This window comes from Cnephaeus nilssonii (genome assembly GCF_951640355.1).
Source record: "Cnephaeus nilssonii genome assembly, chromosome: 18".
NCBI classification, from domain to species: domain Eukaryota; kingdom Metazoa; phylum Chordata; class Mammalia; order Chiroptera; family Vespertilionidae; genus Cnephaeus; species Cnephaeus nilssonii.
In genome coordinates, this window is record NC_137089.1 from 10,198,625 (window position 1) to 10,226,500 (window position 27,876).

General features: G+C 41.3%; 2 protein-coding genes across 5 annotated transcripts in view; one reads left to right on the forward strand and one right to left on the reverse strand.

Moving 5' to 3' along the window:
• Positions 1 to 627: 627 nt before the first annotated feature.
• Positions 628 to 19,201, reverse strand: MTERF3 (mitochondrial transcription termination factor 3). The gene is made up of 9 exons (XM_079796493.1): positions 19,067 to 19,201; positions 16,043 to 16,070; positions 14,619 to 14,955; positions 13,432 to 13,584; positions 9,290 to 9,479; positions 4,339 to 4,486; positions 3,931 to 4,002; positions 2,205 to 2,366; positions 628 to 894 (listed from the first exon to the last, which is right to left on the reverse strand). Exons 3-9 carry the CDS (start codon positions 14,938 to 14,940, stop codon positions 700 to 702), a joined length of 1,242 nt encoding a protein of 413 aa, XP_079652619.1. The 5' UTR covers positions 14,941 to 14,955; positions 16,043 to 16,070; positions 19,067 to 19,201; the 3' UTR covers positions 628 to 699.
• A 268-nt stretch (positions 19,202 to 19,469) lies between these two features.
• The window catches only part of PTDSS1 (phosphatidylserine synthase 1), a 50,025-nt gene continuing 41,618 nt past the window's right edge, over positions 19,470 to 27,876 (forward strand). For all 4 annotated transcript variants that reach the window (XM_079796487.1, XM_079796488.1, XM_079796489.1 and 1 more), the window contains exons 1-2: positions 19,470 to 19,790; positions 27,767 to 27,858. In XM_079796487.1, the coding sequence (XP_079652613.1) occupies positions 19,612 to 19,790; positions 27,767 to 27,858 (271 nt within the window). In that variant the 5' untranslated portion in view covers positions 19,470 to 19,611. The remainder of the gene's footprint in view (positions 19,791 to 27,766; positions 27,859 to 27,876) is intronic.

Consider the following 27,876-nt stretch of genomic DNA (forward strand, 5'->3'; position numbering starts at 1 on the left):
GGCAACCCTAAGTATCTGTGCTTGGGAAGACAACACTGTAAATAGTCCAAAATTACATGTGTGTTGTAGCATTAGGTGAGTGGTAGATATTAAATACAGTATGTTCCAGAAACTCATTTAACATTTTAAAGAAAATACAGATGTCTTGTGATAAAACCACTTTAAAATCCCTGTGACTGCCCCGCCGGTGTGGCTCAGTGGCTGAGCATCGACCTATATGAACCAGGTCACAGTTTGATTCCAGGTCAAGGCACATGCCCGAGTTGGGGGCTCATTCCCAGTAGGGAGTGTGCAGGAGGCAGGTAATCAATGATTCTCTCTCATCACTGATGTTTCTCTCTCTCCCTCCCTCTCTGAAATAAAAATAAATAAAAGCCCTGTGACTTTAAGAGGAAAATCCTCCGCTTCTCATCTTCATCAGAAATGACAACGCCAGCCTATATATAGTAAAACTGGCTGTTTCTCTAAGCTTGCTATATTGTGAGTTTTCTCCTTCCCCAGAAGGAAGGAAATGGTTGAGTCAAAGAATTAAGTCACTAGGAACTTTTAAGAAAGATCTACCAGAAGTGTACCCAAATTTACAGTATCAAGAAATTGTTTCCAATATCAATTGAGATTCAAGGCATTTATTTTGAAGTATATTAATTTATTAATACAAACTTTTATTTTACATGATTACATTTTAACATTCACCAAAAACTAAAGAGTTTTTAAGAATTTTTCAAAGACCTGTACTGAGGCTTTGGCAATCTCTTCACAAAATATTTCATCAGGCACTGATACCAATTTGTCCAAAGAGATGTAGTTAGCTTTTGCTGGATCATACTGTGCTCTTCCTAAATAGGCCAGAAATAAATGTCTTTCTTTGACTTTAAACAACCTTGCATTAAATACCTACAAAAGAAAAGAGTTTTAAAAAATTATGCACTGAAAGATGAACTATCAAAATGTTTATATGGCTAAAAATTTTAATAGGCTAACAAATGTATTGACCACATGCTCAGTAAATCTGGTAAATGCCCAAGGTTTATAGCTTCCACTAAGAAATTATCATTAAAAAGGGACTCAAAACTTACAAACAGAACAATTATAAAAAAATTAAGGGCTACATTATAGTCAAAGAACACTGACTAATCAATCCAGAGACAGGAAAATTTCATTCTGTTAATGATCCATTAACACGTTAAGCGCCCCGCCTGTTGTGTCTTCCGGATGGATAGTGTCAGTCACCGGTGACTGATAGGGCGCTTAACGTGTTAAATTATCAGGGAGTAAAAAAAAAAAAACCTGGTCTGAGAACTACCGATTCCCTGTTCCCTGATGTGGACTCCAGCCCTGCCTCAGAGAAGCGCAGATGGAGTGGGGAGACAAAGTTTTATGGAATCCTGAATATAACGTCTTTCCTTAATGAGAAATTTCCTCATGTCATTATTCTTTACCGTCCACCATTCTGCTCTGAATGACAAATTAACCATACCTATTAAGTTATAATTGTTTTCCATGTTAATTAATCATAAAATTGCTGTGCCAACAGTAACTGTTATTTGCTTGAGACAATTAGTTTCACCAGAATTTTAAACGCACCTGTCAGAAACTTAGTCTATATCAGTTTCTTCACAGCCTATTGTCAATGTATTTTTCCATTGATAAGTTTTGTTTTGTTTTCCCAGCACTACCACCCAGACCACTAGGAGTCTAAGAGTCCCAATACAGTAGCACAGTTCTATAACTGGGGTTTCAAGAATCTAGGTTTGGGGTGACTCGAATCTATGTGTGTATGTTTTTTTTAAAAATATATTTTTATTGATTTCAGAGAGGAAGTGAGGAGGAGAGAAAAAAAGAAACATCAATGATGAGAGAGAATCATTGATTGGCTGCCTCCTGCACGCCCCACACTGGGGATGGACCCGCAACCTAGGTATGTGCTCTTGACCCGAATTGAACCCAGGGCCCTTCAGTCCCCAGGCTTATGCTCTATCCACTGAGCCAGATCAGCTAGGGCTCAAAATGCTTTTTGAGCCTTTGCTCCAAAGTGTTATCTTGATGGACAAAAGAAATACGACTTTCACACAACTCTCAGAACCAGACTGCATGTGGTCCAGTTCCTTCACAAACAGCAAGGCATTTTCACGAGCGAGCAGCATGATGCTGGAGAGCAGCGGCAGATGGAGGGCAAGGACGGCTGTCACAGCTGTGCGCATTACCTGTGGGAACCTGACAATGATGTGGTGGGGAATGTTCATCACGTTGTGCACAAAATCAAAAGTCTCCGTAAGTTTCCTTTTATTCGCAGTTAACATCTTTGGGATTTTGGTGATCATATGTTGAATTTCGTTACGTTTAAAACCTAGTTCAAGACGATAAACCTAAAAGAAAGTAGAGCTGCTATAAACCATGAATAGAAAGTTATCTTGGTACTATGCCAGAGGACACATTGATTCTTTTAATATCCTATCTAATAATAGACAAATATGCAAATTGACCGCACCTTCGCTATGCCCAAGCCACGCCCACCAACCAATCAGGACAAATATGCAAATTACCCCAACAAAGATGGCTAATTTGCATATCAAGACAGCGTAGAAAGAAGCCAAGAGCTGCAGAAGGGAGCAAAGCTGCGGAGAAGCAAGCAAGCCAGGGGGAGGAGAAGGGAGGAGCGGAGGCGGGGCCGGGAGAGAAGGGAAGAGCGGAGGCAGGGCCAGGGGAGAAGGGAGGAGCGGAGGCGGGGCCGGGGGAGAAGGAAGGAGAGCGGGCTGGCGGAGAAGGGAGAAAAGCAGGGGGGCTGGCGGAGAACACAGGCCGGGGGACAAGGGAGGAGAGCAGGCAGGGCAGGGTAGAGTGCAGCAGGAAACCCTATTGCAGGATTTTTCCTGTAACGGGAACGCTAGTTTAAAATAAGGACCGTAAAGTCTGGAGACAGCTATGCCACTGCCCTCACGGGATCGTAGCTTCCTACTTCTGTGGTAACCTGAATTTCAAACCCCTCTCCTGAGAATGAGCTCCTCGCAGCATGGGAGGATCCAGAAGGAGCTCTCATAATTAGGCGGCAGAATGATGGTGGCTTGGGAGACCCGGTCAGGTTGTCGTTTTGGGCCCTACCATACAGTAAGATTTTCAAAGTGCTTTTTGAGCCTCTGCTCCCAAGTGTTATCTGAAACACTACATGTCCAAATTCCAGACAGAGATGAAAAAACTACACACCCAAACGTGGGTTCGGTCTTCTATGTGCAGCCTGAGCGCCCCCACCAGTCCCCGGCTTGTATCACTGCGCACGCTCTCCCCACTAGACTGGAAGCTCCATGAGAGCAGGGCCTCCCTCGAGCATAGAGTGGAGGCAGGTGCCCAACAACTTTTACAACTGAATATAAAACACTGTGAGCACCTCAGAAAACACTGTGAGGCCTTAGGTAGTGATTTCAAATATTACTACAGCTTTGTATACTAACTAGTCACTGCCCTTGGCTCTATGCATTCGCTGGGAGAAAAACGGAAGAATGTCTGGTATGTTCTGTGACAGAACCAGAGCCAGCCATTGGCACAGGTGTAAAGAGAGCAATGTGCCGGCCACTGCCCTCCACAGAAGCCTTCTGGATCCAGTCTCCAAAACTCATCTCCCACCTGCGCGACACAGACAAAGGCTCTCGTTCTGGCAACGGAAGCAGTTTCCAGGGACCACCCACATACCTAGGATTACAGGCATCTGTGTCTGCAAGGTGACTTACTCATGTAACACCTGGTGAACATGTGAACATATTATCACCTAAAACAAATAGCGTGCTAGGTATTTCTCATTTTCTATTTTCATCTTTTTAGAAAGAACATTTATAATATAGTTTTCTTTCAGATGACAATAGCAAAATCTGTTCTCTTCAGAGGACTTAAACCCTTCAAGAAAGAAGCTGATTTCTCAAAAGCTTAAAGTCATCCTACCTTCATATTCTCTTTCACGGGCTCCAGACTTCCAGTTAGTAGCCTTGGAAGACGAACCACCAGATCTCTAGTCTGCAGTTATAAAACAGTCTATCATTACCATGTGTGCAACTAGCTTGGGAAACCAAACTCGAAAATATAAAACTTCAAGGAAATACAAAACTAAAAATTCTAAAATGACCCTCAGAAAAGGGCTAGGAACCCCATAAATACATAAACGTAAAACTGTTTGAGGAAAAAAAAACATACTAAAAACAAAAGGAAACAATTCAATGGAATATTATAAAATAATACAGCTACATGTTTAAGCTAGCAGGTTTCTTCATTCATAGCTGTTAGAAACATGAGATTTAACAATTACTAAATGTAGCTGACTTGGAAATACAAAATTTCTCCCCTTTTCTTTACCTTCTTCACATTAAGTTCAAGTTCTTTCTGAAAAAATCCCAGTCTGTTATCCAGTCTTTCCACTGAAAAACTCAGCAAAAATGGTGCCTTCCTGACCATCTGTGTGATGTCTGACTTACTGAAATTTTTTGACTGTAGATAAGCCACTCTAAAGAAACACAAATACACATACATGATAAACATTTACTAGTGCATGCTACTTTCCAAAATAACTACTGTTTTTAAAAAGACTTCCATACCCCCCCAAATAAAATAAAATAATAAAAAATCCCATCTATAACAATAAAAGCATAATATGCTAATTAGACTGGACAGCCAAACGACCTTTCAGACAACCTTCTGGATGAAGCCGGGCTGTGAGGGTCAAGGCAAGCCGCTGCAGCTGCGAGGGCCAAGCTTCTTGCACGAATTTTGTGCATCGGGCCTCTAGTTCTACAATAATGGCCCAAATGTGGTTAAATCAAGCATCCATCCAACTCTAGAATGGTCCCCATTTACACTTAAAAGCAGAAAATAATTACCTTTTCAGTTAATCTGACTTAGTTACTTGATAGGAAAAAAAAAAAAGAAATGGATTCTGTTTAAGAATTTTTTTTTGGTCTAAGAAAAGAAAATACACAAATTAAGAAAATAGATTCAGAATTCTTTTTACAAAGAAAGACTCTTAAGTATGAGAGGAATTTTATTTTAGTATCTCAGGGAAACTGAAAGGAATTTTAGTGCATTTACTAAGTATGTATTTTCATAACTAATTTTTACTGTAGTCTTTCAATATGTATTTTGTTAACAATGAAGACATTTCCTGCTAAATTTCTGGAAACCAAAATAAGGTAGTGAAATATAGAAAGTCTGACTATAAAATAACAGTATTGATTTTTAAAAATCTATAAACACAGTAAAAATCAGTTTTATTACTAGTAAATGTCTAAAATATATCAGGACATTATCTTGTTTAATTCTTAGCAAGAAAACAAAAACCCCATACAAACCTTGTGAACCAGATAAAATTTCCATATTACATTTGAAAACACATAGATCCAGAGAAATTAAATAACTTATGAAAATACCAGCGACTTAATGCCAAATTGAGATTTCAACTAAGTTCTATGCCTCCCTTTAACGCTTATGATATTTCTATACCATGTATCAGACATTATATTTTACTAGAGGCCCGATGCATGAAATTCGTGCAAGGGTAGGCCTTCCTTCCCCTGGCTGCTGGCTTTGCAACCCCAGCTTTGCGGCCCAGCTTCACGGCTCCCCCCTGCACCCCCCCGCCCCGCCCACACCTGCCTTGGCCTGGTGCTGCCTGTGTCCGCTGCTACAACCCCCCGTTCCCCAGTTCCACAGAGCCCGCCAATCGATCGCCCCGCAGAGGGTGGCCTGGGCCTCTCTCTTTGGGGTGATTGCGGAACCCCCCCAGATTGATCACCCCGCTGGCCAGTGGCCTGGGCCTCCATCTGTGGGGAGATTGTGGGGTGATGGCCCCTGGAACAATTGCATCGCACCTGACTTGGCTGGCCTGGTGCCAGTGTATGTCATAGCGTGGTCGTCCAGACGGTTGTTCTGCTGTTCGGCCGTTCAATTTGCATATTATGCTTTAATTATTTTAGATATTCAAATGACTGTTACTTCGGAAAACATTTACATGTCATAGGGAAAGAACACATTTTCTTCATATATAAAAGAATGCTTACAAAAAAAAAAAAAGGATGAAAAATAGACATGAAAAATGCTCCAAAATTTGATGTTCAAAACATCATTTCAAAAACAACAGTAAGACATTTTTATCTATAAAATGAACTGAAATCATAAAGTTTGGTAACACCATTTTAGTGAGGATAATAGGGAATTGGCACTCTGTACAATGTTGCTGGGAGTATAAAATGGATAACCACCACCTATATGAGGGACAATTTGTCAATGCCTATTAAAATGACAGACCCACACATTCTTTGACCTATAATCGCCCCTCCCATTTCTAGAGATCTTTCCTACAGATACACTCCAATATGTGTGGAATGATGTCTATACAAGGAGAGTCACTGCAGCCTCATTGAAACAGTAAAGACCACAAACCACCACCATGTTTACAAATAAGGGACTACACAGACTCAAAGTATGAACTACACGAGGGATAAAAAAAGAATAGGGAGCACCAATATCAAACTATCTACAACAAAGAGCTAACGTAAGAAAGTGGGGTGCAGAATCTATAATAATAAAAGCATAACATGCAAATCAGCCGAACGCTGAACCGTCAGATCCAGATGACGTCCCGGACGAAGGCGGGGCTGCGAGGACTGAGGCAGCCAGGGCTGTGAAGGCCTACTCTTGCACGAATTGCATGCATAGGGCCTCTAGTAGTATGTATAAATGTTACCAGTTGTATGTATGTGTGCTCATGTATATGCGTGTACAAAGAAATGCATATATGCTTGGGTACAGTAGAACATTCTTAGCAGGTTGAACAAACAACTTGATAATAGTAGCTGCCTCCATGGATGGCTCTTAGAAGGAGGATGAGGGACAGGAGTAAGTAGGCAAAAAGAAAGATTACTTTTTTTTTTTCACCGTTCAAGGTTTATTTGGCGTTTTAGTTGGTATGACACTTGGATAGTTGGCTGCATTATTCATATGTAGACTTTCTTTATACATTATATGGCAATGTATACTAATCTGATGCATATAGTACACAAAATAAGATCCTGTAGAATAGTTATGCACAAGACATTTAATATTTGATTTATACATTGGATCTCGGGATGTGGTTGATCAGGGAAAAAAATGCTGGGTGAGGCATGTTGGGTAAAGGAACCACAGTTATATAACACAGTGAACACACATCTAGTTTGAAAGGCAACTGTAGTGTGTGCAACATTGGAAGTGGTGCTTTGAGGAAGTGGGACTGTTTCACACTAACCAGTTTAGGACTTCAAAAGACAAGTACCACCCGCATCAGGATACAGATGTTGGGTTTTATGAACCATTCCTATTTCTATATTTAGGAAACCAATGTTTTTAGTCAGAGATCAAATAAAAAGGACAATAGGTACAATATCCAACTAAAATCCTGCTGTGTGAGGTGGTATGACATTAGAAGACTTTAAGACTTTCTTCATTAAAAAGAAAACAACTATATGAAATCAGTGCCGTTATAGAAATTCTAGAAAATAAGAATGCTGTACATAAACTAAAGCTAGAAGCTAACCTCAATTAAATAAAGCTTCTTTTTCATTGTACATCCTTTTGAGTACATGTGGATAAATTACCTATTAAAATATTCAAATTAATTTTAAAAATGCTCCCCAGTTTAATTTATCAGCCAGGTTTAGGAACAATTTGACTACCATCTGTATAAGAATACTCCTCAGTTGTTAGGAGCATGTGTAACAAACTCCTTTTACACTTAAGTTTCCTTCATAGAATTAAAAGTAAAGAGACAGTACAGCCAGGTGTAGTAGCCAGGGCTCTGGAGTTAGACTAACTGGGTTTGAATCCCAGGCCTGCCACTAGCTACGTAATCTTGAGCACATTATTTAACCTCTCTGAGCCTCCCCTATAAAATGGGGCCTTTATAATAGTACTACAGTAGGAAGTACTGTAATGGCTCCCAATGACCCCCACCTCCTGGTATGCACGATTCCTTGGAATTAATCTTGAGCAAGAAGGGCAAGTAGGTTTTTGAATGGGAAGACAATAGTGTTCCAGACAGCTGGGAGGAGATGTGGATATGTCAGACTGAGTTTCCTGGAGTCATTCTTCCCCTCCCCTGTACTGTAATGAAGTTCCATGAAGGGAGAGAGCGTGACTGTCTTACATGACTGAAGTCTAGCCCAGTGCTTTGCTTTATATTTATAATAAGGGCTCAAATAGTTCAATATAAGGAACGTGCTGTTCTGTTTTTTCCTGGTGCAGAAAAAAGGCCATCAAACTATGAAGGTTAAGGAACTGCAAAGCTCTCTGAAATGTGGTGAGGCCCAACATCAGAGTGAGAAGAGTCTGGGGGAGAAGAACTGGAGGCAGACCAGCTAGCAGATGGCTGCAGTAATCGTGGTGCAAAATGATGAAGACTTGAGGTAAAGCATTCGAAGTGAAGATTAAGAGAAACGCAGTGGCTGACTTGAGAGATATAAAAAGGTAAAATCAACAGAGCAAGGTGACTTATTGGATGTGGATGCTAAGAGAGTGGCCCAAGTTAATACCAGCATTTCTGAGTGGGGCCACAGGTAAGAGTGCTCCATTCAGCAAACCTGGGAGTACAGGGAGTGACTGAGGTGAGAGGTGGGGGTGCTGATGAATTCAGAGTGTGAATCACGACCGACCGGGGCTGCTTTGTTCTCTATGGTGTTCCCACTGCCTAACAGAATCCTTATCTCATAGATCAATACTACCTCACTGCATTCACATCACAGATTCAATAAATTCTTTGAATGTTGAATGAAGCACAAAGGTGTTTATAGAAGTGGTATTGAAAGACCAAAAAAAAAAAAAGTACTAAAATAGCTAACTTATGAGAACGATTAAGCAAATTATACAATAATTTGCCGAGAGAATGTCAAATGTTTACCTTCAAAAACTAGCTAGTAAAGAACACAAACATTCAGACTTTCTTAACTTTAAATGCACTCTCAGATAATCCTGACATTTGTTAATGGATTTAAAAGAAAACTTATCCCAGTTTCCAAAGAGAAACAGTTAAGTACTGACTCAGCAAGAAGTTTTTATGTTTGATGTTTTTGTTTTCATATAAAAATAAGAATGGGCTGTTGAATTAAAAAACAAACAAACACCTGTTTTAGATTCTTAATTTTGGTCAAAGTCCAAACAAAATAACATTCATGTTCATTCTCTCGTTTGATTCTTGTGTAGCTGAGACTTAAAAAAAAATTCATATATTTCCTTCAGAATCACTTCATGGGTTATGTGGGAATCATTCTAAAAATCCTACCTGGTTTTAAGATTTTCAAGGTCTTCCGAGAAAATAGCATAATTTTTGGTCAGGAACGCTCCCAGTTGGCTATCCTCTAAACCCAGATCTTTAAGGAACAGGAGGACTTGATTAATGTCTTTTTCGAAATCCAGTCTCAGAAGGAGATTGGCTGCTTCTGGGTGTTTCTCTATCTTGGACAAGTCCACTCCTGTAATAAATACAAACACTGTTTGAAGAGAACTGCTTAACTCAGTCATTAAACTTCAGACACAGACGTTTAAGAAATTAGTGATGGAGATCAACAACCTATCCAAAGGAGAACTGAGAAAGGCCAATGGAAACATCAAAGTATTTTCAACTAAATTGGTTGCAGAAATAAAAATAAATAAAAATGAAAATAGTATTTATTTCAAAGTCATATATAGAGGAAAACAGTGTATTCAGGGCTAAATTACCACTCAAAACAAAGTCATTGTCATATTAGGACCATCACCATCCTCCATGGTCTCCTGAGTATAGTCTGAAGGATGCTTAGGAGCCCCTAATGAGCTCCATAGCAATCACCTAACTGGAAATTCTGTAGGGTAACAAACCATATGAATAAAATTAAGTTTCTTTGAAGCTTTATAAAAAATCATTTTCTTAGTTACAAGCATTGTTTTAAAATATGCTTATGATCCCCTCCATAGGAGAATACAAAGGACCCTCTGTCTTACGCATCATTGTAACCCCCAGGTCTTTAGCACAGAGACAAGCATCTTAAAGGAGCTCAAGAAACGTCTGTCCGAGAGCAGGTGAACACCACAGCCTTCAAGTACCCCACGGAGCAGAAAGGACACAACCTCCAACCCTCACCTACTCGTACAATCCTCGGTGATCTAAGTAAACCACACAAGGAGAAAAGTAAAAAGGGGAAATATCAAGTTGTTATTTCAAAATCATTCTTTGGTTATGGATATAATTAGGTGTCAGCATTAATTAGGCAGAGAATCAAAGTAACCTGTAATTCAAAATTCTTATTAAAACCAAGCACTTTAGTCTCTCATTTTTTTTCTTTACGTGATTTTAAAAAATAAACATGAATAGGAAAGGCCTATTCCTTACTTTAGAATAAACATTTAAGGATAATGTAAAACCCTAATTTTAGATTCAAATTTCATATTCATTAACATATTTCACCAGGTTAAAAATAACTCCAACTGATTTATAGACGCAACTTTGCAGTCTAAAATATAAAAGCAATGAAATAAAAACATTCTTTCTTCAATGGTGTCTACAAGTAGAAGAATTATAACTTGATATTTTTAGATCCGTATATAATTCTAAATTCAAATTTCTGGGTATTAAACAGGTATTGACGTAAGATGGTTGAAAGCAGAAAAAGACTATAGACACACACACAGAATGAATACCAGAAACAGAGCCAGGATGAACTAAAAATCTGGCCTACAATAACAGCAGCATTTAAATCAAAAGGGGAAAACTATTCAGTAGAATACAATGAGACCACTTGGAAAAAATTAAGAATTCCTTTTATATCTGATTCGAAAATTAATTTCATATAGATATAAACCTAAAGTATACCAACTTTAAAACTACTAGAAGAAAACACAGAATTTAAAAAATAACATTAAGTTTGACTACATAAAACTACAAAACCTATGTATAGCTTTCAGTATAGTAATATTTGCATAGAAAAAGGAATGGCAAGTCACTCCATAAATTGATGAGGGTTAACTTTGGAAAAGTGGAAATGACAATGTAGAGAGGTTAAGAGTTCTTTCTTTTGTAATATTTGCACTTGTAACAACTCGATATATTTTTTTGGCAATTTAAAATATTAAGTTAAAAAATGAAATTTTTGAATGGACAGATAAATAAATTAAAAACCAGTTTCAAAAATCTGTGCAAAATGGGGGAAGGAATGCTTTAAAAATAACATAAAGGATTCAGACTTCAAATTTAACTAAATATTACAGCTTACATGTGCTAAAGTGCCTTACTCAGCATGAGCTGTCACATCCTGACTGTGCTGAAACAAAAATCTTGAAAACCTGCTTTTTCACAGCAAAAGGAGAGCTGAATCTCATCAGGAGGGCACACTGCTATCAGCACAAATCATGGGCTTACAATTTCATTAACTTGAAAAAATAGTCATGAATGCCTACTATGGACCAGGCCTTTCTGGTAGGTTCTGGGGATATATAAAATGAATAATAAAGAATGATTCTAACTTCTAGGTGACCACAGTCTAAGTTGGCTTTATCCCATCATTTCAGTAACTACAAACATTACTGTTGTGTTCGGTTAGTGTTACACATATTTACTGTATCAATCAGGGTCTGGCAGGCAAAGGAAATTGCCCTAGAACGTTAAAATGAAAACAACTTTAATGGAGGGACTCTATACAGTGGTGTGAGCAGAATTAAGAGAACAAATGAGGGCACCCCTACAGCTGAAGACACAGGGAGGAAAAGTGTTACCCACACTTAAAGGGAGCTGGAAGCAATTCAGAAAGGGTTTCTCAGTAGGAGCTGTTGTCATGGAGGAGACAGTTACATGACCCAGAGCAGGGAGGGAACAGGAAAAAAATACTCCTACCTGCCTCCCTCTCCTCCTGCAGGTGCCTCCCACTGGGCTCAAGCAGCCCAGAAGCCAGCTGGCAAAGGAACCCTAGTGCACAGACGTTAGCCTCCTGGGATGGAGAACAGGTAGAGAAAGGCAGAAAACAGATCTGGGAAGCCAAGATAACCAACCAAAGGAAGGGTGGCAAGCAGTGAAGCTAAAAAGGTCAGTGGGGGACCAGGAAGAACTTTGAAGCCATGGAAAAGCTTTTAAGGATTTCAAGTAGGTTACTGACAGTTGAATTTATTTGCATTTTAGACAGAGCACTAACCTTAGAGAGTTTATCAGGGCAATATTGCTGATGAGAAGACTATCAAGTTAGGAAGCTCTCAACTTTTCAGTGAAAAGTGAGGACCTAAACTAGATGGATCTGAGATAATCCCATACTTACCTGTCCTCTCAATCCTCCAGGACAAAGAAGGTTCATCATTTGGGAAAATCAAGTAAGAGAAGTGCCAGACCCATAGACGATGGAAAAAGCAGAAGGCTGCAGTAAGGTGCTAGACTGAAAACAAGAGGACTAATTAAGAGCTCACAGATCCCTTGAGTGCCTTCAACTATCCAAAACAAGCGCATTCTGTGTCAACAAGCTCAGATACTTATGGGGCAGTCCTAGAGAGAACCCATCAAATCAAGGGGGACAGTCGGCTCCAGGAGGAAGGTTGGGGTAGTGGGGAAATGGAACAAATACATCATCTGTAGGGTTAACTGTAGGAAAAACTGTCCTGAGAGGCCACTGGAAGGTGTGGGAAAATGTGGCCTGAGGAACAAAGAAAACTAATAAAAAAACAAGACAATTATTAATCATGGAAAAATGAAAAGTTTTACAGGAAGGAAAAGAATCATAATACACTTCCTGGAGAGCAGTGAGGAATATTTATGGTCATTATATAAGCACTGACTAAAGACTTATCTAAAACTTGTTAATATAACTATACTAGAGGCCTAGTGCATGAATTTGTGCACGGGTGGGGTCCAGCTGGCTCGCCCCGATGGGGATCCATTGGGCCAGGCCGGCCCCGGGGAGGGGCCACTGGTGGTTGGCCAGCTGGCCCCAGCCCCGATCAGGGTGTTGGGGACCAATCTGGGGCCGGGCTGGCCAGGGGTGGGGCTGATGGGGCCCGGATCAGGTTGGTTGGCTGCCGCAGTGCGCGTCATAGCCACCGGTCATTCTGGTCATTCCACCATTCTGGTTGCTGGGCTTTTATATATATAGATGGGGAGAATTGATGAGAACAGGGGGAACATGTGTGTATATATAAGAGATCAACTGATGTCTGAAACAAATGAGCCAAGCAGCAGCACTATAAATAACTACAAAAACATTTTGGGTTAAATGCACACAGAAAGAGCTAAAGAAGTGGACCCTCTGGGGAAGGGGATGCCATGTCAGGAAGGATGAAGCGGGAGTACAGTTTTCACTAGAAGCCATTCACAGTTTTGACTTCTGCTCATGTGTATGTGCTACTGTGATAGATTATAAATGCTTAATTTAAACCAAGTAAAAAGAAATGAAGAGTATACTCAAGACTTACCTAGAAGCACTAACTTCTGCAGAGTCTCAGAATGGTCCACATAGTCTCGAAGTGTGAATGAATCTGGGGGCAAAGGAGGGTCTGCAATAATCCGAACAGCATCCTGCTCAGAAATTGGCTGCAAAGGAGACAATGGAGGCACATCGTCCAGATCTGTGAAGCCAGCCATATGGAAAGAGAGAAGCAAGTTAGCTCTCCAATCTGTACATTTCAAACTGTTTCTACAACAACTTGCATTCTAGCTATTCTTATGTGTGTATTTAAATGTCTGGCTTCCCTAGTTGACTTATTTATAAATCTTGGGATCATTTCAAGATTAAACATCTAAGAAGTACAAATATTTTCTACCTTCTAATAGGAAAGGATAAGACCATTTAGAGATCGACTATTCTTCCTCCAAGATAAGAAATTTCTTGGAAAATTTCTATTCCATAAAGATGAGTCCTTCCCCTTTCCTTCACTTTTAATCTACAGTTAAGTGACTCTTTCTAGTACACCCTTGATTCTGAGGTTTTAGTCTTAAACAATTATGGAAGATACTGGAAACTATAACCTACCTAAGAAATAAGGACTGATTTTTTTTATTTTTGCCTCTAATCACCACACTTTCTAATTTCTTATAGCCAGTCTCTCCTCCTGGCCTCCCAAATCTCTTCCCCCCCCCATTGTCTTTCATATTCTTCTTAACCTAATATCTCATTTGCAGTGAAATATTCTTACATAGAAATATTCCTAGAATAGGAGTAGCAGGAGGGAGAAGACTGACTAAAGAGTGACACAAGGGAGCTTTTAGAGGTGATAAAACTGTTGTATTGGTTGAGTGTGTAGTCATTACATAACTAAATGCATATGTTAAAATTCATAGAACTATATACCCCAAAAGGATACATTTTTATTGATATAAATCATACCCTAATAAACCTAATTATCTGAAAAAAATTTTGGATCTAAATAAAGTATATAGGAAGCAAATGTTGTATACAGAGCTATAAAGTAATTTTATACATATTACCCTACAAACATTTTATCTTAGTAAAATAGAGGCAAAGTAGAAGTAAATAGAACTGGCAATGTAATTTTTCTTGCCTGGTACGAAATATGACTTGCAATAGGCTAAGACTATAAACAGGTAGCTTATTCAATCTACTAGTAGGGCAAAAGGGACTTTTCTGAAAGTTCAGAATTACCTTCTAGAAACAGCTCAGAATCAAAGTCGGGTATCTTTTGTGACTGCTCATTCATGGAAGGAAGCATAGTGCTTTGGGCAGAATTAATCTCTTGCCCACTTGATTTGGTAAACTGGGAACTATTATTCCATTTGGAGGAAGTCCTGTAAGTCTTAAATCCCCACTGGAGAAAGCAATTGTCAGAGGACACCTGAGGCTGAGCAGAAAGTCTATGCAACAATGTTTGTCTCTGAAAATGATTTCTGAGTTGTACAGCAGTAATTAAGCTGTTTAGTTTAAATGAGTTGAACCATCTGGGTATCTGTTGGGCCGACAGGGCCATTTTTCTTAAAGTAGCCTGCAAAGGATATATGAATAACCATTAAAAAAATAGAAACGTACTTTACTTAAATGTTTAAAACAATATTCAGACAATCAAAAGATAAACTGGAAACTATTTTTTTTCAAATTAAAGGGTATTTAATAAATTTAGATGACTAAAATAGTCAGATGTTTCTTAAACACAAGAAAAGTAAAAAACAAGGTAGTTTCATTTCCAAACCAAAAGACAGGAAATTCTAACCTGGAAAAATAAAGATATGCTTTACAATTTAAAAACAACAAAATCACTGGTGTAAGAAAACAAAAATCTGTAAACGTTCAAATTATAGCTGAACACAATAATCTCTGTTAATTTAATAATCTAAAGGAAGTAAGGCAATGCAAGTAAGTGTTCTTGAAATTGGGTTTATAGGACATTTAAGAAGCAGATTGCTGATCAAAACAACACTGAGTTATTCAAATGTATATGATGTATATACAGCTGACCCTTGAACACCATGGGAGTTAAGGGTACCTTGCCCCACCACCTGTAGTCGAAAATCCAGGTATAACTTTTGACTTCTTCAAAACTTAACTACTAATAGCTGACTATTGAACAGAAGAAGCCTTACCAATAACATAATGAGTTGATAAACAAACATTTAGTATGCTATATGTATTCATACTGTATTCTTACAATAAAGTAAACTAGACAAATGAAAATACTAAGAAATCGTAAGGAAGAAAAAATACACTTACAGTACTGTATTTATCAATACTGTAAGTTTACATGATAACTGTCAGTACCTACATATCAACACTGTCTCATGATACAAAACACTGTAGATGTTATACGTATTACTAACACTAGACATGAAAAATAAAAAAATAATGTGAAAAGGAAATTTGCATTTATTAAGAGGTATAACGATTCATGCATTAATAACAAAGAAGCACCAATATAATTGCTTCATGATTATCAATATGCCTAGTGTAATTAATATGATTGTTTTGATATAACCTATACACTAATGAAAAATATTTATAAAATTTTCATGGCATACATTATTAGTCATATTCTTAATGTTGGAAACATTGTTACATTCTTGAAAATAACCACTTACCTATGATAGTATGCAGTTTCTACAAGTACTGGAGAGAGAAGGAGGGAAGGGGGGAGAGAGAGAAAGACTTTATGGTAAATCTTTGAAAGCAATGTTATAAAACAGTAAGAAAACTAACACATTATTGATTTATATTAAATATTACCCATCTTATGGCTATGTAAGGATAGGCTATCCACTTCCCTACAAATCTCACAAATGATGTTCTACACGATGAATACTTTGTCTTAAATAAATCATTACTATCTAGAAGGTTGCTTCTTGCTTCATCCTCAGGGCTAAACACTGATGATTACTTCAGATACAGCTGTTACTCAAAAGGTAATTGGACAAAATCAGTTCTGTCAAGTTATGTTTGTAGGAAAAAAAGAAAAGTCTTAAAAAAGTCAAAACTCCCAGCCAGTGTGGCTCAGTGGTTGAGCATCGACCTATGAACCAGGAGGTCACGGTTCGATTCCGGTCAGGGCATATCCCCAGTGTGGGGCATGCAGGAGGCAGCCAATCAATGATTCTCTCTCATCACTGATGTTTCTCTCTCTCCCTTCCTCTCTGAAATCAATAAAAATATATTTTTTAAAAGTCAAAACTAGAGAGCAAAATTAAATGAGAGATACGTAAGCAATAGGCAATGAATACATGTATATTTATGATGGAAAAACAGTCACTTTTAAGAAGATTTTTAAAGTGACTTTTAAAAATCTTATAAGAAAAGGTTGGTAAAAGGTTGAAAGGAATATGAAGGAATTTATATTTAGCCATTTAATTGAAAAGGTAAATTTGATGCATACGTAATTTTACTTTAAATAATTTAATACATAGAAAACATAGCTCAGAGTCCAGCATATGGAAAATGCTCCACAAATGTTATTAGGTATTATTATTGATCACACAACCAAATATAAATGATTTGAGCACAATTTTTTTGCTTTGGTTTTCCATATACTGGAATTCAGCTTGTTTTATGCTCCAAGTTAGACCAAATACTTCAGAGTCTAAGCATGCACCGAAATTTTACAGTTGTCCATTGAACAATCTGGGTGTCAGGGGCACTGGCTACCAAGCAGTGGAGAATCTGGGTATAACTGGAGTCCGCCCCCCCACAATCGCAAATCGAAAATGCTTAATTTGAAGTCTCCTGAAAGGGATTTAATAATAAACAAAGCCAGACTGTCATTCTGAAATGATTTTTTAAAAGAAATAAGCATTCACTATTGCCTGTGAGATAGATGATTTTTGTTAAATTTTGTTAGGAAATGAGCCTCCAAACCTGTCATGTTTTCCCTCAAACCTACGATATTCATTCTCTACAACAGTGGTCAGCAAACTGCGGCTTGCGAGCCACATGCGGCTCTTTGGCCCCTTGAGTGTGGCTCTTCCACAAAATACCACGGCCTGGGCGAGTCTATTTTGAAGAAGTGGCGTTAGAAAAAGTTTAAGTTTAAAAAATGTGGCTCTCAAAAGAAATTTCAATCGTCGTACTGTTGATATTTGGTTCTGTTGACTAATGAGTTTGCCGACCACTGCCTACACAGCAAAGTCCTAAGGCACTAAATTGGAAGCCAGAAAACCCTCCCATAGGCTACCTTGGCAAGACTACGTTTCTAGCACATTGTCTGGCCCAGGATGGGGTTCAATAACCATTCTTTCAATAATAGATTTTTAAAAGGTTACAGGTATAATAAGATGACCCCAAGGTCCCTATTAGCTGTAAAATGTTTTGACTTCTAAGTTTATATAAGAATTTCCTTATATTTCAAAGCAAACTCCTGATGTCCCCCTCACTCGGAAGCCTTTCCAGGCTCAAATTAATACCCCCTCCCACAAAAGGCAGATTAGCTTTTGAATTCCACCCATAGTCATTAAGATACCTGTATGTACACAACTCATGTTACCCCTTCTCTTTTTATTTACATCAGGTCACTGCTATGTGTATTTCTTAATAACTGATTAGCTGTTCTTTCAGGAGAGCAGGGTCTCATCTTTGGGTTCACCCTCCTAATGATTATCCCCCAGTAGCCTGCACTGCTCCAATGTTTGTTGGGTTGAAATAAATCAATTGCAACTACGGTTAACTTAATCTGCCTACACAGCCGGTAAGACGTTTGCATCTATAAAAATAATCTATAATAATAAAAGTGTAATATGCTAATTAGACCAGACAGCCAAATGACCTTCTGGACATCATGAAGCCTTGAAGGCAGAGGAGGTTAGGGGCTATCAGGCAGAGGGGTTAGGGGTGATCAGGCAGGCAGAGTGGTTAGGGGATGATCAGGCAGGCAGGCAGAGTGGAGGCAGGCAGGCTAGCAGCAGTCCCCTATGGTGAGAGGGATGTCCGACTGCCAGTTTAGGCCTGATTCAAACCGGCAGTTGGACATCCCCCAGGAGTCCCAGATTGCAAGAGGGTGCAGGCCTGGGCTGAGGGACACCCCTCCCCCCCCCCCCCCCCCAACACACACACACACACGAATTTCTGCACCGGGCCTCTAGTATGTGTATAAAAGCCCTAGTGACAACAGTCTTTGAACAGGACTCTCTCATCAGGAATAATAAAGAAAAAACGCCTTAAAGAATTCTTTAGTCCATTGAAATATTACATACTTCTCAACTGTGGGCCTTAGTGCTTCCCTCGGAATAGGAATTGGCACGGAAATGCTGTTTTTTTTGAGGGTTCAAGGCTTCCACCTCTGTAAGGCTGATAAGTGACAGATGAAACGGGGCTGGGAAGCCGGCTTCGTGAGCAAACTGCTCGGCGCCCTCCCCAGGCTACTTTAGTGTCCATCTGGCTATCCACACCGAGCTTCCGCAGACAGACAGACAGACAGACAGACAGACACTAAACTTCCCGCCCTCCGCAAAGCGGGCTAAGAAGCATGGTTTGGGTCTCACCAGCCACGGGTATAAACAAAACCATCCTCCTCATTTGGGCCGCGAAGACCCAACAAGGCCCCGAGTCAGGACCAGGCCGAGTCCGGACCCAAACCCCGGCCGGGGCAGCGCCCTCGCGCCCCACCAGCTCCGCTTTACCTGCGGCGAGGCCTGGCCGGTCCTGCGGTTCGCTTCGCAGAGACGGTCACGGCGGCCCGGCGAGCGTTCCGGGACCCACCACCCCGACTCCAGCTCGCCCGGCGCGGGGCCGGCACACGGCGCTGCCGCGCCCACGTGGGCTGCGCGGGAGTGGGCGAGACCATCCGGGAGGGAGCGCGGGGGGGGGAGCAGCGGGCGGCTCGCGGGGCAGAGAGCGGGCCGGGGCCCACAGCGTCCCTGCTCCCGCTCGCCACTCCCCTCGGCCTCGTCCCCCGGGAAGGTGAGGACACAGGACGCGCACGGAGATGCCGGTCCCGCGGCGCTAGCCGGGGCACGGCCGGCGGCGCCCCCCCCCCGCCCGCGGCCGCGTTGGCGGCGCCGACCCCGCCCTCCGGCGCCCGTCCTTCCTCCGGCTCTCGGCGGGCCCTCGGCGCCAGACCCGGCCGCGCCGTCCGGCCTCCCTCGCGCTGCGGCTCGTCACCTCCGGGGTCCCAGCCTCCCAGGGCCGGGGCCGCCGCCGCCGCGGCAGGACGGGGAGGCGGGCCATGGCGTCCTGCGTGGGGAGCAGGACCCTGAGCAAGGATGATGTGAACTACAAGATGCATTTCCGGATGATCAACGAGCAGCAAGTGGAGGACATCACCATCGACTTCTTCTACCGGCCGCACACCATCACTCTGCTCAGCTTCACCATCGTCAGCCTCATGTACTTCGCCTTCACCAGGTGAGGCGGGCCGGGCCGGGCCGGGCCGCGCGGGGGGCGCGCCCTTGGGCGGAGGGAAGGGGCGGGAGGCGGCGGCGGCGGCGGCGGGGAGCGCGGCCCGGTGCGGCGCCGGGAGGGAGGGGAAGCGGGCTGGCCGCTCCCCGCGCACTCGCAGACCGCCGCCCACGCAGCTCCTCCGCCGGCCGGGCGGCGGGCAGCACGCCCCTCCCTCCCTTGGCAGCCCCGGCACCGGCGCGCTCCGCGACCCCAGCCCCCACCCCACCCCCGTCTCTCCCACCTCCCCGGACGGCGCCTCGGGCTCCCCCGGCACCTTCGCGGGGTTAGCACGATGCCCGTCTCCTGCCGCACTCAGCCTCGCTCCCCACTCCCATCACGACACCGGCCCCCTCCTCTCCGGGCCGCGTCTCCACCAGCGCACCGCATGAATCATCTCGATGCACCACTTTCAGGACATAGCCCCGCACCCCGAAAACACCGCGGCCCACGGCGGCTCCACGCACCAGGCCCAGGCCACGAGCGGACCCCTTCCCGCGGAACTGCTCCGTGTCGGGCGCTCCCCCCGCCACGGGAAAAATGCACATGCGAGGTGCGCTCCACCTCCCGCATGCACTGTCCACGCATCATCTAGCACAACCCTTCTCCAGCCTCAAACCCGACACAGTCTGGCGACACCGGTCACCGTGGACCTTCCTCCTTCCAGCACAGCCAGTACCCATCGCCGCTTGTGTCCGTTGCTGCGCAGACACCATGCACCGTTAATCCCCCAACATACTTGCTCAATTAGATGTTGTCAAGCAGTTGTAATGACCCCGGTGCACAGTCAATGCTATAGAGTGTTAAAACACATAAACCTCACACAGTAGAGCACAACTCTTATCTCCCTGAAAACACACACACACACACACACACATACACACACACATACACACTCACACACTCAGTACTTCCAATAGACATACTTATGCATAGTTGCTACTCAGCCCAATTCTTGACACTTTGTCAGGAACATGTGGCTCCCTCAGCCCCAGCCCAGGGAACTGATTCATCCCTAGTTCATAAGGACACACAACCCCGTGGGTCCAACTTACAAAAATTTATATCTTCTGAACGAACGTCTTTAAAGAAAGAGGCATCCCTACCCACACACCATGATGGCTTACAAGACCAACCCAAAGAAATGTGGTTTTGGAGCGAGATGGTTTCAAAACTGTGGGTTCTTTTTTATTTTTTAAATATATTTTTATTGATTTTAGAGAGGAAGTGAGAGGGGGAGAGAGAGAGAGAAACATCAGTGATGAGAGAGAATCTTTGACCAGCTGCCTCCTGCACGCCCTCCACTGGGGTTGTGCCCTGACTGGGAATGGAACCATGACCTCCTGGTTCTCAGGTCGTTACTCAACCACTGAGCCACACTGGCTGGGCAAAAACTATGTGTTCTTAAGTTACTTAACCTTTCTCTAAGCCCCAGGCTTCACACCTGTAAAATGGGGATAACATTTACACCTCATATAGGGTTATCAAGGTTGAATGAATATGTGTGAATGTGCTTAGCAGAGTATCTGGTGCAGGATGCACAGTTAATGTCAGTTACTTCTCTTCCAACATTTTAATCCAACAATCAATGGTTCTCAGTCTAGGTCAGCAGAAAATGTGCAGTGATCACAAGCTTTGGGAGAACTGGTATTTTGTGGGCGGGGGGTAAGAATGCTAACTGTGCCCTGGCTGGTGTGGCTCAGTAGATTGGAGCATTCTCCTGGGCGCTGAAAGGTGGCGGGCTTGATTTCTGGTCAGGGCACACACCCAGGTTTCGGGTTCCATATCCGGTTGGGGCATGTACAGGAGGCAACTGATGGATGTCTCTCTCTCATAGCCTCATTTCTCTCTGTCTTCCTCTCTCTGTCTCTCTCTGTCTCTCTCTCTCTCTCCTCCTCCCTTCCTCTAAGTTCAATTTAAAAAAAAAAAAAAAGGAGAATGCTAAATGTACTACACCATGGGACAGCATTGAACAAGGAATTAATTGCCCTCTACATATACCCATGTGTGTATGTGTGTACACAACATAAGTGCCAATGGTATGTCCCTTGGGAATCATTGCAGTTTTGCATATTTTAATAGAACTAATACTCTCTTCCTACATTATACTTGTTCCTTACCTCCATAATTCTTTTGACTCTTGGTTTTTATTTTGTTAAGTGTTTATTTGCATGAATCTACCTAAAGCTGTAAAGCATATGTGACAGTCACTCTTAATGATTGAAGATGCAGCCACTATTATTGTAATATCTCCTGCTAATGCTGTGCTGTGGGTAAGACCAGACCTTCCCACAGTGTCCAATCTCTCTCTCCCTCTCCCTTCCTCTCTAAAAGCAATAGTGTCCAGGAGCACATTTCTAGCTTTGGAGAGAAATCAGTCTTGTCCTAATTTTGGTTTACCCTCAAATATTTCGTCTTGTTAACTGATTTTACAGCTTAATAGCTTTTTGGCCACTTAATTTTGGTAAGCTTCAGTTTCCTTATCTGTGTAAGAAAAAAAAATACCTAGTAACATTTCAGGATTGTCTGTCATGAGGGTTCAATTATTTTTAATTTTATTTTTAGAGAATCTGTGTTTAGCACAGTGCAAATAGTAAGTGCCCAGTATTAGCTGTTGTTATCATTAAATCATTTTACTGTATACTAATACCTTCTAAATTTTTTTTTTTATGATTGAGGATGTAGTATGCTCCCCAGTTGAGAAAAAGGATAAAGGCATTGGAAAAATGGACATTGCTTTGCTTAGATAATACACCTGTCTGTTTCATATTAACTTCAGTTTAACTTCATCTCATATGTGGGTTGGCAATTATATATATTTTTAAATAATGAGAAATAAGAATGAGTAGTTTGCTTCAACCTTTTATCGTTAATATTATTCTAGACCCCTTCAGAATAGATGTCCCTTCCTCTTTTCTGATACAGGAAGTCACATTCTTCTGGAATTTCCCTTTTACAGCATATTCTGCCAAAACAGTTGATAAATTGCAACAGTGAACATATATAAGAAATAAATATGAATTTTAACAGCTTGTCAAAAGTAAAGAAAAGGCATAATTTGAATCTCAAACTGTGGCCTTTTCTAAAAGTGATAATTTTATTTCTTTCACTAATTTCATAGAGACAGAAATCACACACTGAGGAACTAATAATAAATTTCTCCTTATGTAAAATCATAAGCACGATTAATACAATTAGTAATTACTATATCTTATTCATGTCTTGTAATGATTCGTAGGCCTTTAAGGTGGGACATTACAGTGATAGCTCTATCTTCCTCCATAAAAATGGAAAGCACTCGTTTGGAGGTGTCTGAGCTCGTTGAGCGGACACCAGGAGCAAAGCTAACCCTCCCCATTTAATAAAGGTATGGACAAGAAGTTATCCTTGAAATTAAATGGTGGCAGAAATATCAAGGAATATTGCGGAGATTTGATCCCTTTATGAAACTTGTGATAGATTGGTGTTGTAGAGATGGCAGCTAGTGGGCAACAGAGGATTGGAACGGTGGTAATACGAGGAAGTAGTATCAGCATGTTAGAAAGCTTGGAACGAGGATGAAGAATGGCTGTGTTCACCAGAGAAATCAGCTGCTTCCCGTCCCCTCTCCAAGGCACCTGTTTTACTGCAGTATAAAAATCGAGTCGTGTACATCTTCACATTACGCTTTTGTTAAATAAACCTTTATATTGGTCAAAAAAAAAGATTGAGCCTTAGCCAGTGTGGCTCAGCAAATAGAGCATCGGCCTGTGGAATGTGACTTCATTTCCGGTCAAGGGCACATGCCCAGGTTGCTGGCTTCATCCCCAGTTGGGGGGCGGGGCGGGGGGGGGGCGGGAAGCAGCCTATCACTGATTCTCTCTCATCATTGATGTTTCTGTCTCTCTCTCCCTCTCCCTTCCTCTCTGAAATCAATAAAAATATATTTTTAAAAAAGATGGAAAGTTGTGACTTCTTAAATGAAAATTATTTATTCCGTTCTCTTCTGTGATGATTATCTCTGATACCAGATTCTATTTATATCAGATTTTAGTTGGATGACCGTTCAGTGCAATTCTGTATAACTTTAAAAATATGTCTTCCAGTTTATTTTTCAAAGACTATAGTGTAAGAGAAGAGGAGGTGGAATACGTTTGGGCTGTCATACTGTCAGAGAACACTTTTGGTGTGTCATATTACCAGCACGTGAACCACAGTACCTGGGTCATGTCACATGCTCCAGAGGCACAGCAAGAATTTGGGATTGGGACAGATTAGACATCTCGTGCAGAAGCCTGAGACAAGTTTGGATTTGTCAAGTACTTTTGTTAAATAGCAACTAGGCCAATCCACTGTTAAATCATAGCATTTAAATGTCCTGTCCCTATCGCTGTCATTAAAAATAAAGCCAGATGCTATTGAGTCATTCTCCCCAAGGTTTACAAAAGCTCATTCTGCTACCTTTGAGAGTAAGTATTTCTATAACTTAAATGCTTGGGCATGTGTCTTAAAAGTTTGTTCTGCCCACGTGGGGCAAGGAGAACCTTTGTCTCAAGCTCAGAGTATAGTGATTACTCTGCTTACAGAGGTTGGTAACCTTGAAAATGTTGAATAGCCTTAGTTTCAAAAACTCCAACTTGAGATTTGAAAACACAGAATCTACTAACTCCCATTCACAGCAGCCCACCTCTCTCTCCTCTAGAGGCACCGGCGATAGCACAGTGGAGTCAGCCTGTCCAACAGGCGCTGTCACTCACCCGGGAGAGGCTGCCTCCCTGCAGCTTGCTGTGCCCAAGGGATTTCAACTTGTCCAAGCTACGTTTCTCCTTGACTTGGGACTAAGGAGATGGACAAGGGTTAAAGCTGGCCAAGATAATAATTTAGTCTTCTGTCTCATTGTGCCTTTTGTTTGTGATTCTCTCAAGAATAAGGACAGTGTCTGTTCATTTTTGTCTTCTTAGCCCCAGACTAATGCCAATCCCACAGCTAGGCATTAGCTACATGATGGAGTAAGCAGACATAAATGAAGAGCGTTCGGACGTTGTGAACTAATAGCTGGCACTTCCTCTGTGCCAGGCTCTAAGTACTGTGCATGTGTTATTTTATCCTTACAACAACCCTGTGAGGTGGGACTAGTATTATCCTTGATATACAGGGGAGGACACCAGGGCACAGAGAGGTTGGGTAGTCTGCCCAAGGTCACACAGGCTGATGAGTGTTGAAGCCAGAATTCTAGCCCACGCATTCTGGCCAAAAGCCTCCTACAGGGGAGAAAACTTTGAACTTTGGAGCCAGGTCCCATCCGTAAAATGCAGATTGTGATTATTCCTCCTTCTAGGCTGATAGGAAGATTAAGAGAGCTATCATGCACAGCTAGCATTCTGAGTGCAGCGGAGACAATGGCGGATGTTCAGAGCTAACTAGTTCTTATCCCCTAATTGGGTTTTCCGGAGTCACCGATGTGGTCTTATGGTCTTTGCAGCTAAGTTGTTTTTCATGCTTAACTATAGAAAATTTTGGTTAATACCCCATTTTGCAAATGAGTCTGACAATTGGAGATAATGTTTATAAACTGCCATTCAGTGCCTGGCACGCAGTAGATGCTTGATAAAGAAGAGCTATTATTATTGCCTTCATCATTACCAGTATCAGTAGTGTGATGCTGGTCTGAAGGAGGACACTGTGTCTCCCCCCTCCCTGTGTGTAGCCATTCTTCAGCAAAAGCTGATGTACCTGGGAATTGGATGTGGCTTCCCTCCTAAGCCAGAGGGCCTCACAAGTAACCTCGTCCTCTTCTGGCTGGCATGCTCATCGGGCTGGCATTCTTAGGCCTGCGTTCATAACTTCTGGACAGATGTTAAGTCCTTAGAGTGCCCATTAATGTAGGACTGCATTTCTCTGCAGGAGGAAGTCTGTCTGACTCGGTAGTTTGGTTTTGTAATCAGGTCTATGTGAACCTAACAGTCAAGCCTTGTTTGTCCAGCATCGGTGTGAGTGCTGTTTGGCCATATGAAGATCTGAGACAGTATTACCTGTGTGATCTCTATTTTAGTGCCTTATGCTCAATCCTGTTGTAAGTCTGGAAATTATTAAATAGAGTGCAGAAACTTACTATAAACAGAAGTTGATATCTGCATTAACTTCTGTTTATAAAACAACATCCCAGGACCTGTCTTTAATTAGGTAATTAGGTAATATTGTTTCATTCCATACCTCTTCATTCTGATGTTCTAAATTTTTTTATGCTAACTTGGTTTTCTTCTAAGATATTTTTGACATTTTTTTCTTTTAGTGATATTTAATCTTCATTTAATGTTTGTCTTTTGTAAGTTTTTCACTGCAGTCCTTCCCCATATACACTCAACTTTTTGTAAACTCAACTTTTTGTAATCATTTTTGAATTTATTGCTATATCTCATTATCTCTAAAATATCTCCTTCCACTCTTTTTCTCTCATTTTCTATCTACTCATCCTGTATATTTTTAAACTGAATTGCTGAACTTCCCTTTCCCAAGCGTCTCAGTAATTACCAATAATTCAGAAAACCTTACTATCTTATATTTCTCTTTTCCCTCTCCTCTTTTGTTTGCTTCTCTTGAGCCCCAAATACCAGTATATTGCTAGACGACTCCTCTCTCTCTCTCTCTCTCTCTCTCTCTCTCTCTCTCTCTCTTTCTATATATATATATGAAAGAATCATTGACTGGTTGTCTCCTGCACGCCCCCTACTGGGGATTGAGCCTGCAACCCAGGGAATGTGCCCTGACCAGCACCAAACTGTGCCCTCCTGCTTCATAGGTTGACGCTCGATCACTGAGCCATGCCAGCCAATTGGGCTCTTCTTTTTTTTTTTTAATGTAAACTGTCAAAACCTAATTCTTCTTCTCCATCAATATTAAGAAAATTTTCATTTGAGAATTTTTACTTTGTTTTACACAGTAAGTTTTCTCCCTATCAATAATTAATCCATTAATATCTGCTTGAGGACCTACTATGTGCCAGACTCCAAGGATACAACAAATGAATAATTCCCAACCTTTAGGACAGGGGTCCTCAAACTTTTTAAACAGGGGGCCAGTTCACTGTCCCTCAGACCGTTGGAGGGCCGGACTATAGTTTAAAAAAAACTATGAACAAATTCCTATGCACACTGCACATACCTTATTTTGAAGTAAAAAAAACAAAACGGCAAAAACACCCGCATGTGGCCCACGGGCCATAGTTTGAGGACGCCTGCTTTAGGAGGTTACTTTGTACAGGGAAGGCAGACAACATATAAACCAACAAATGGAATCATTTCAGCTATTGGAGTTATAGAGGTGATGAATACAGTAATAAACTAGAAATGACCAGGCATGGCATGGAGGAAGCTCATCTCTTTTCATTATAATTTTTTGTCTTCTGATGTGATTTTAAAATCTGGTGTTTTGTTTTCTCTTTTAACATTTTTTTTAGTGGTGCCTTTTTTTTACTCCACATTCCCCCCTTTTTCATTCATCCCTTAGTTAATTGCTCACTTACAAGGATTGAGTATATAATTCATTGCATTATGCCTTCCTCCTTATAATCTTTTGCTTTCTTTCTGATTCCTGGAAAGTTTCTTTGCCACAGTCTATATCATGAAGGTCATCTTTAGTTATTCTTGAAACCAAAAGGCATTTCTCCAGAATAAACCTTACCTTTTGACATCCTGGGTATTTTTTTTTTTTTTAAAGAAGAGTGATTCTTAACTGTTTGTCTGAGCAGAATGTGTGTTGGTGTGTAAGGTTGCCAGGTGCCTTTCTTATAAGAACTGGACTTTATTATGAGATTGAGTTATTTTAGGAAATGATAATGAGTAGTATGTTGTGTGCATAATGACTTTGCTCAGTAAGAGAAATTTTAGCAATCCCCTGGTTGTTAGAACATGGAACTCTGACTCTTTCTAGGTAATGAATACTCAGTGTTCTTTTTCTGTTTTCAGGGATGACTCTGTCCCAGAAGACAACATCTGGCGGGGTATCCTCTCTGTTATTTTCTTCTTTCTTATCATCAGTGTATTAGCTTTCCCCAACGGTAAGTGATGTACTACTT

Coding starts and splice junctions, on each gene's coding strand:
- MTERF3 (XM_079796493.1), bottom strand. CDS start 14,940: ATGGCCCTGTCGGCCCAACAGATACCCAGATGGTTCAACTCATTTAAA. Junction 9,480..13,431: donor GCAGAAGTTAGTGCTTCTAG/GTAAGTCTTGAG, acceptor TATTTATTACAG/GAGTGGACTTGTCCAAGATA. Junction 895..2,204: donor TCATTGTCAGGTTCCCACAG/GTAATGCGCACA, acceptor TTTCTTTTGTAG/GTATTTAATGCAAGGTTGTT.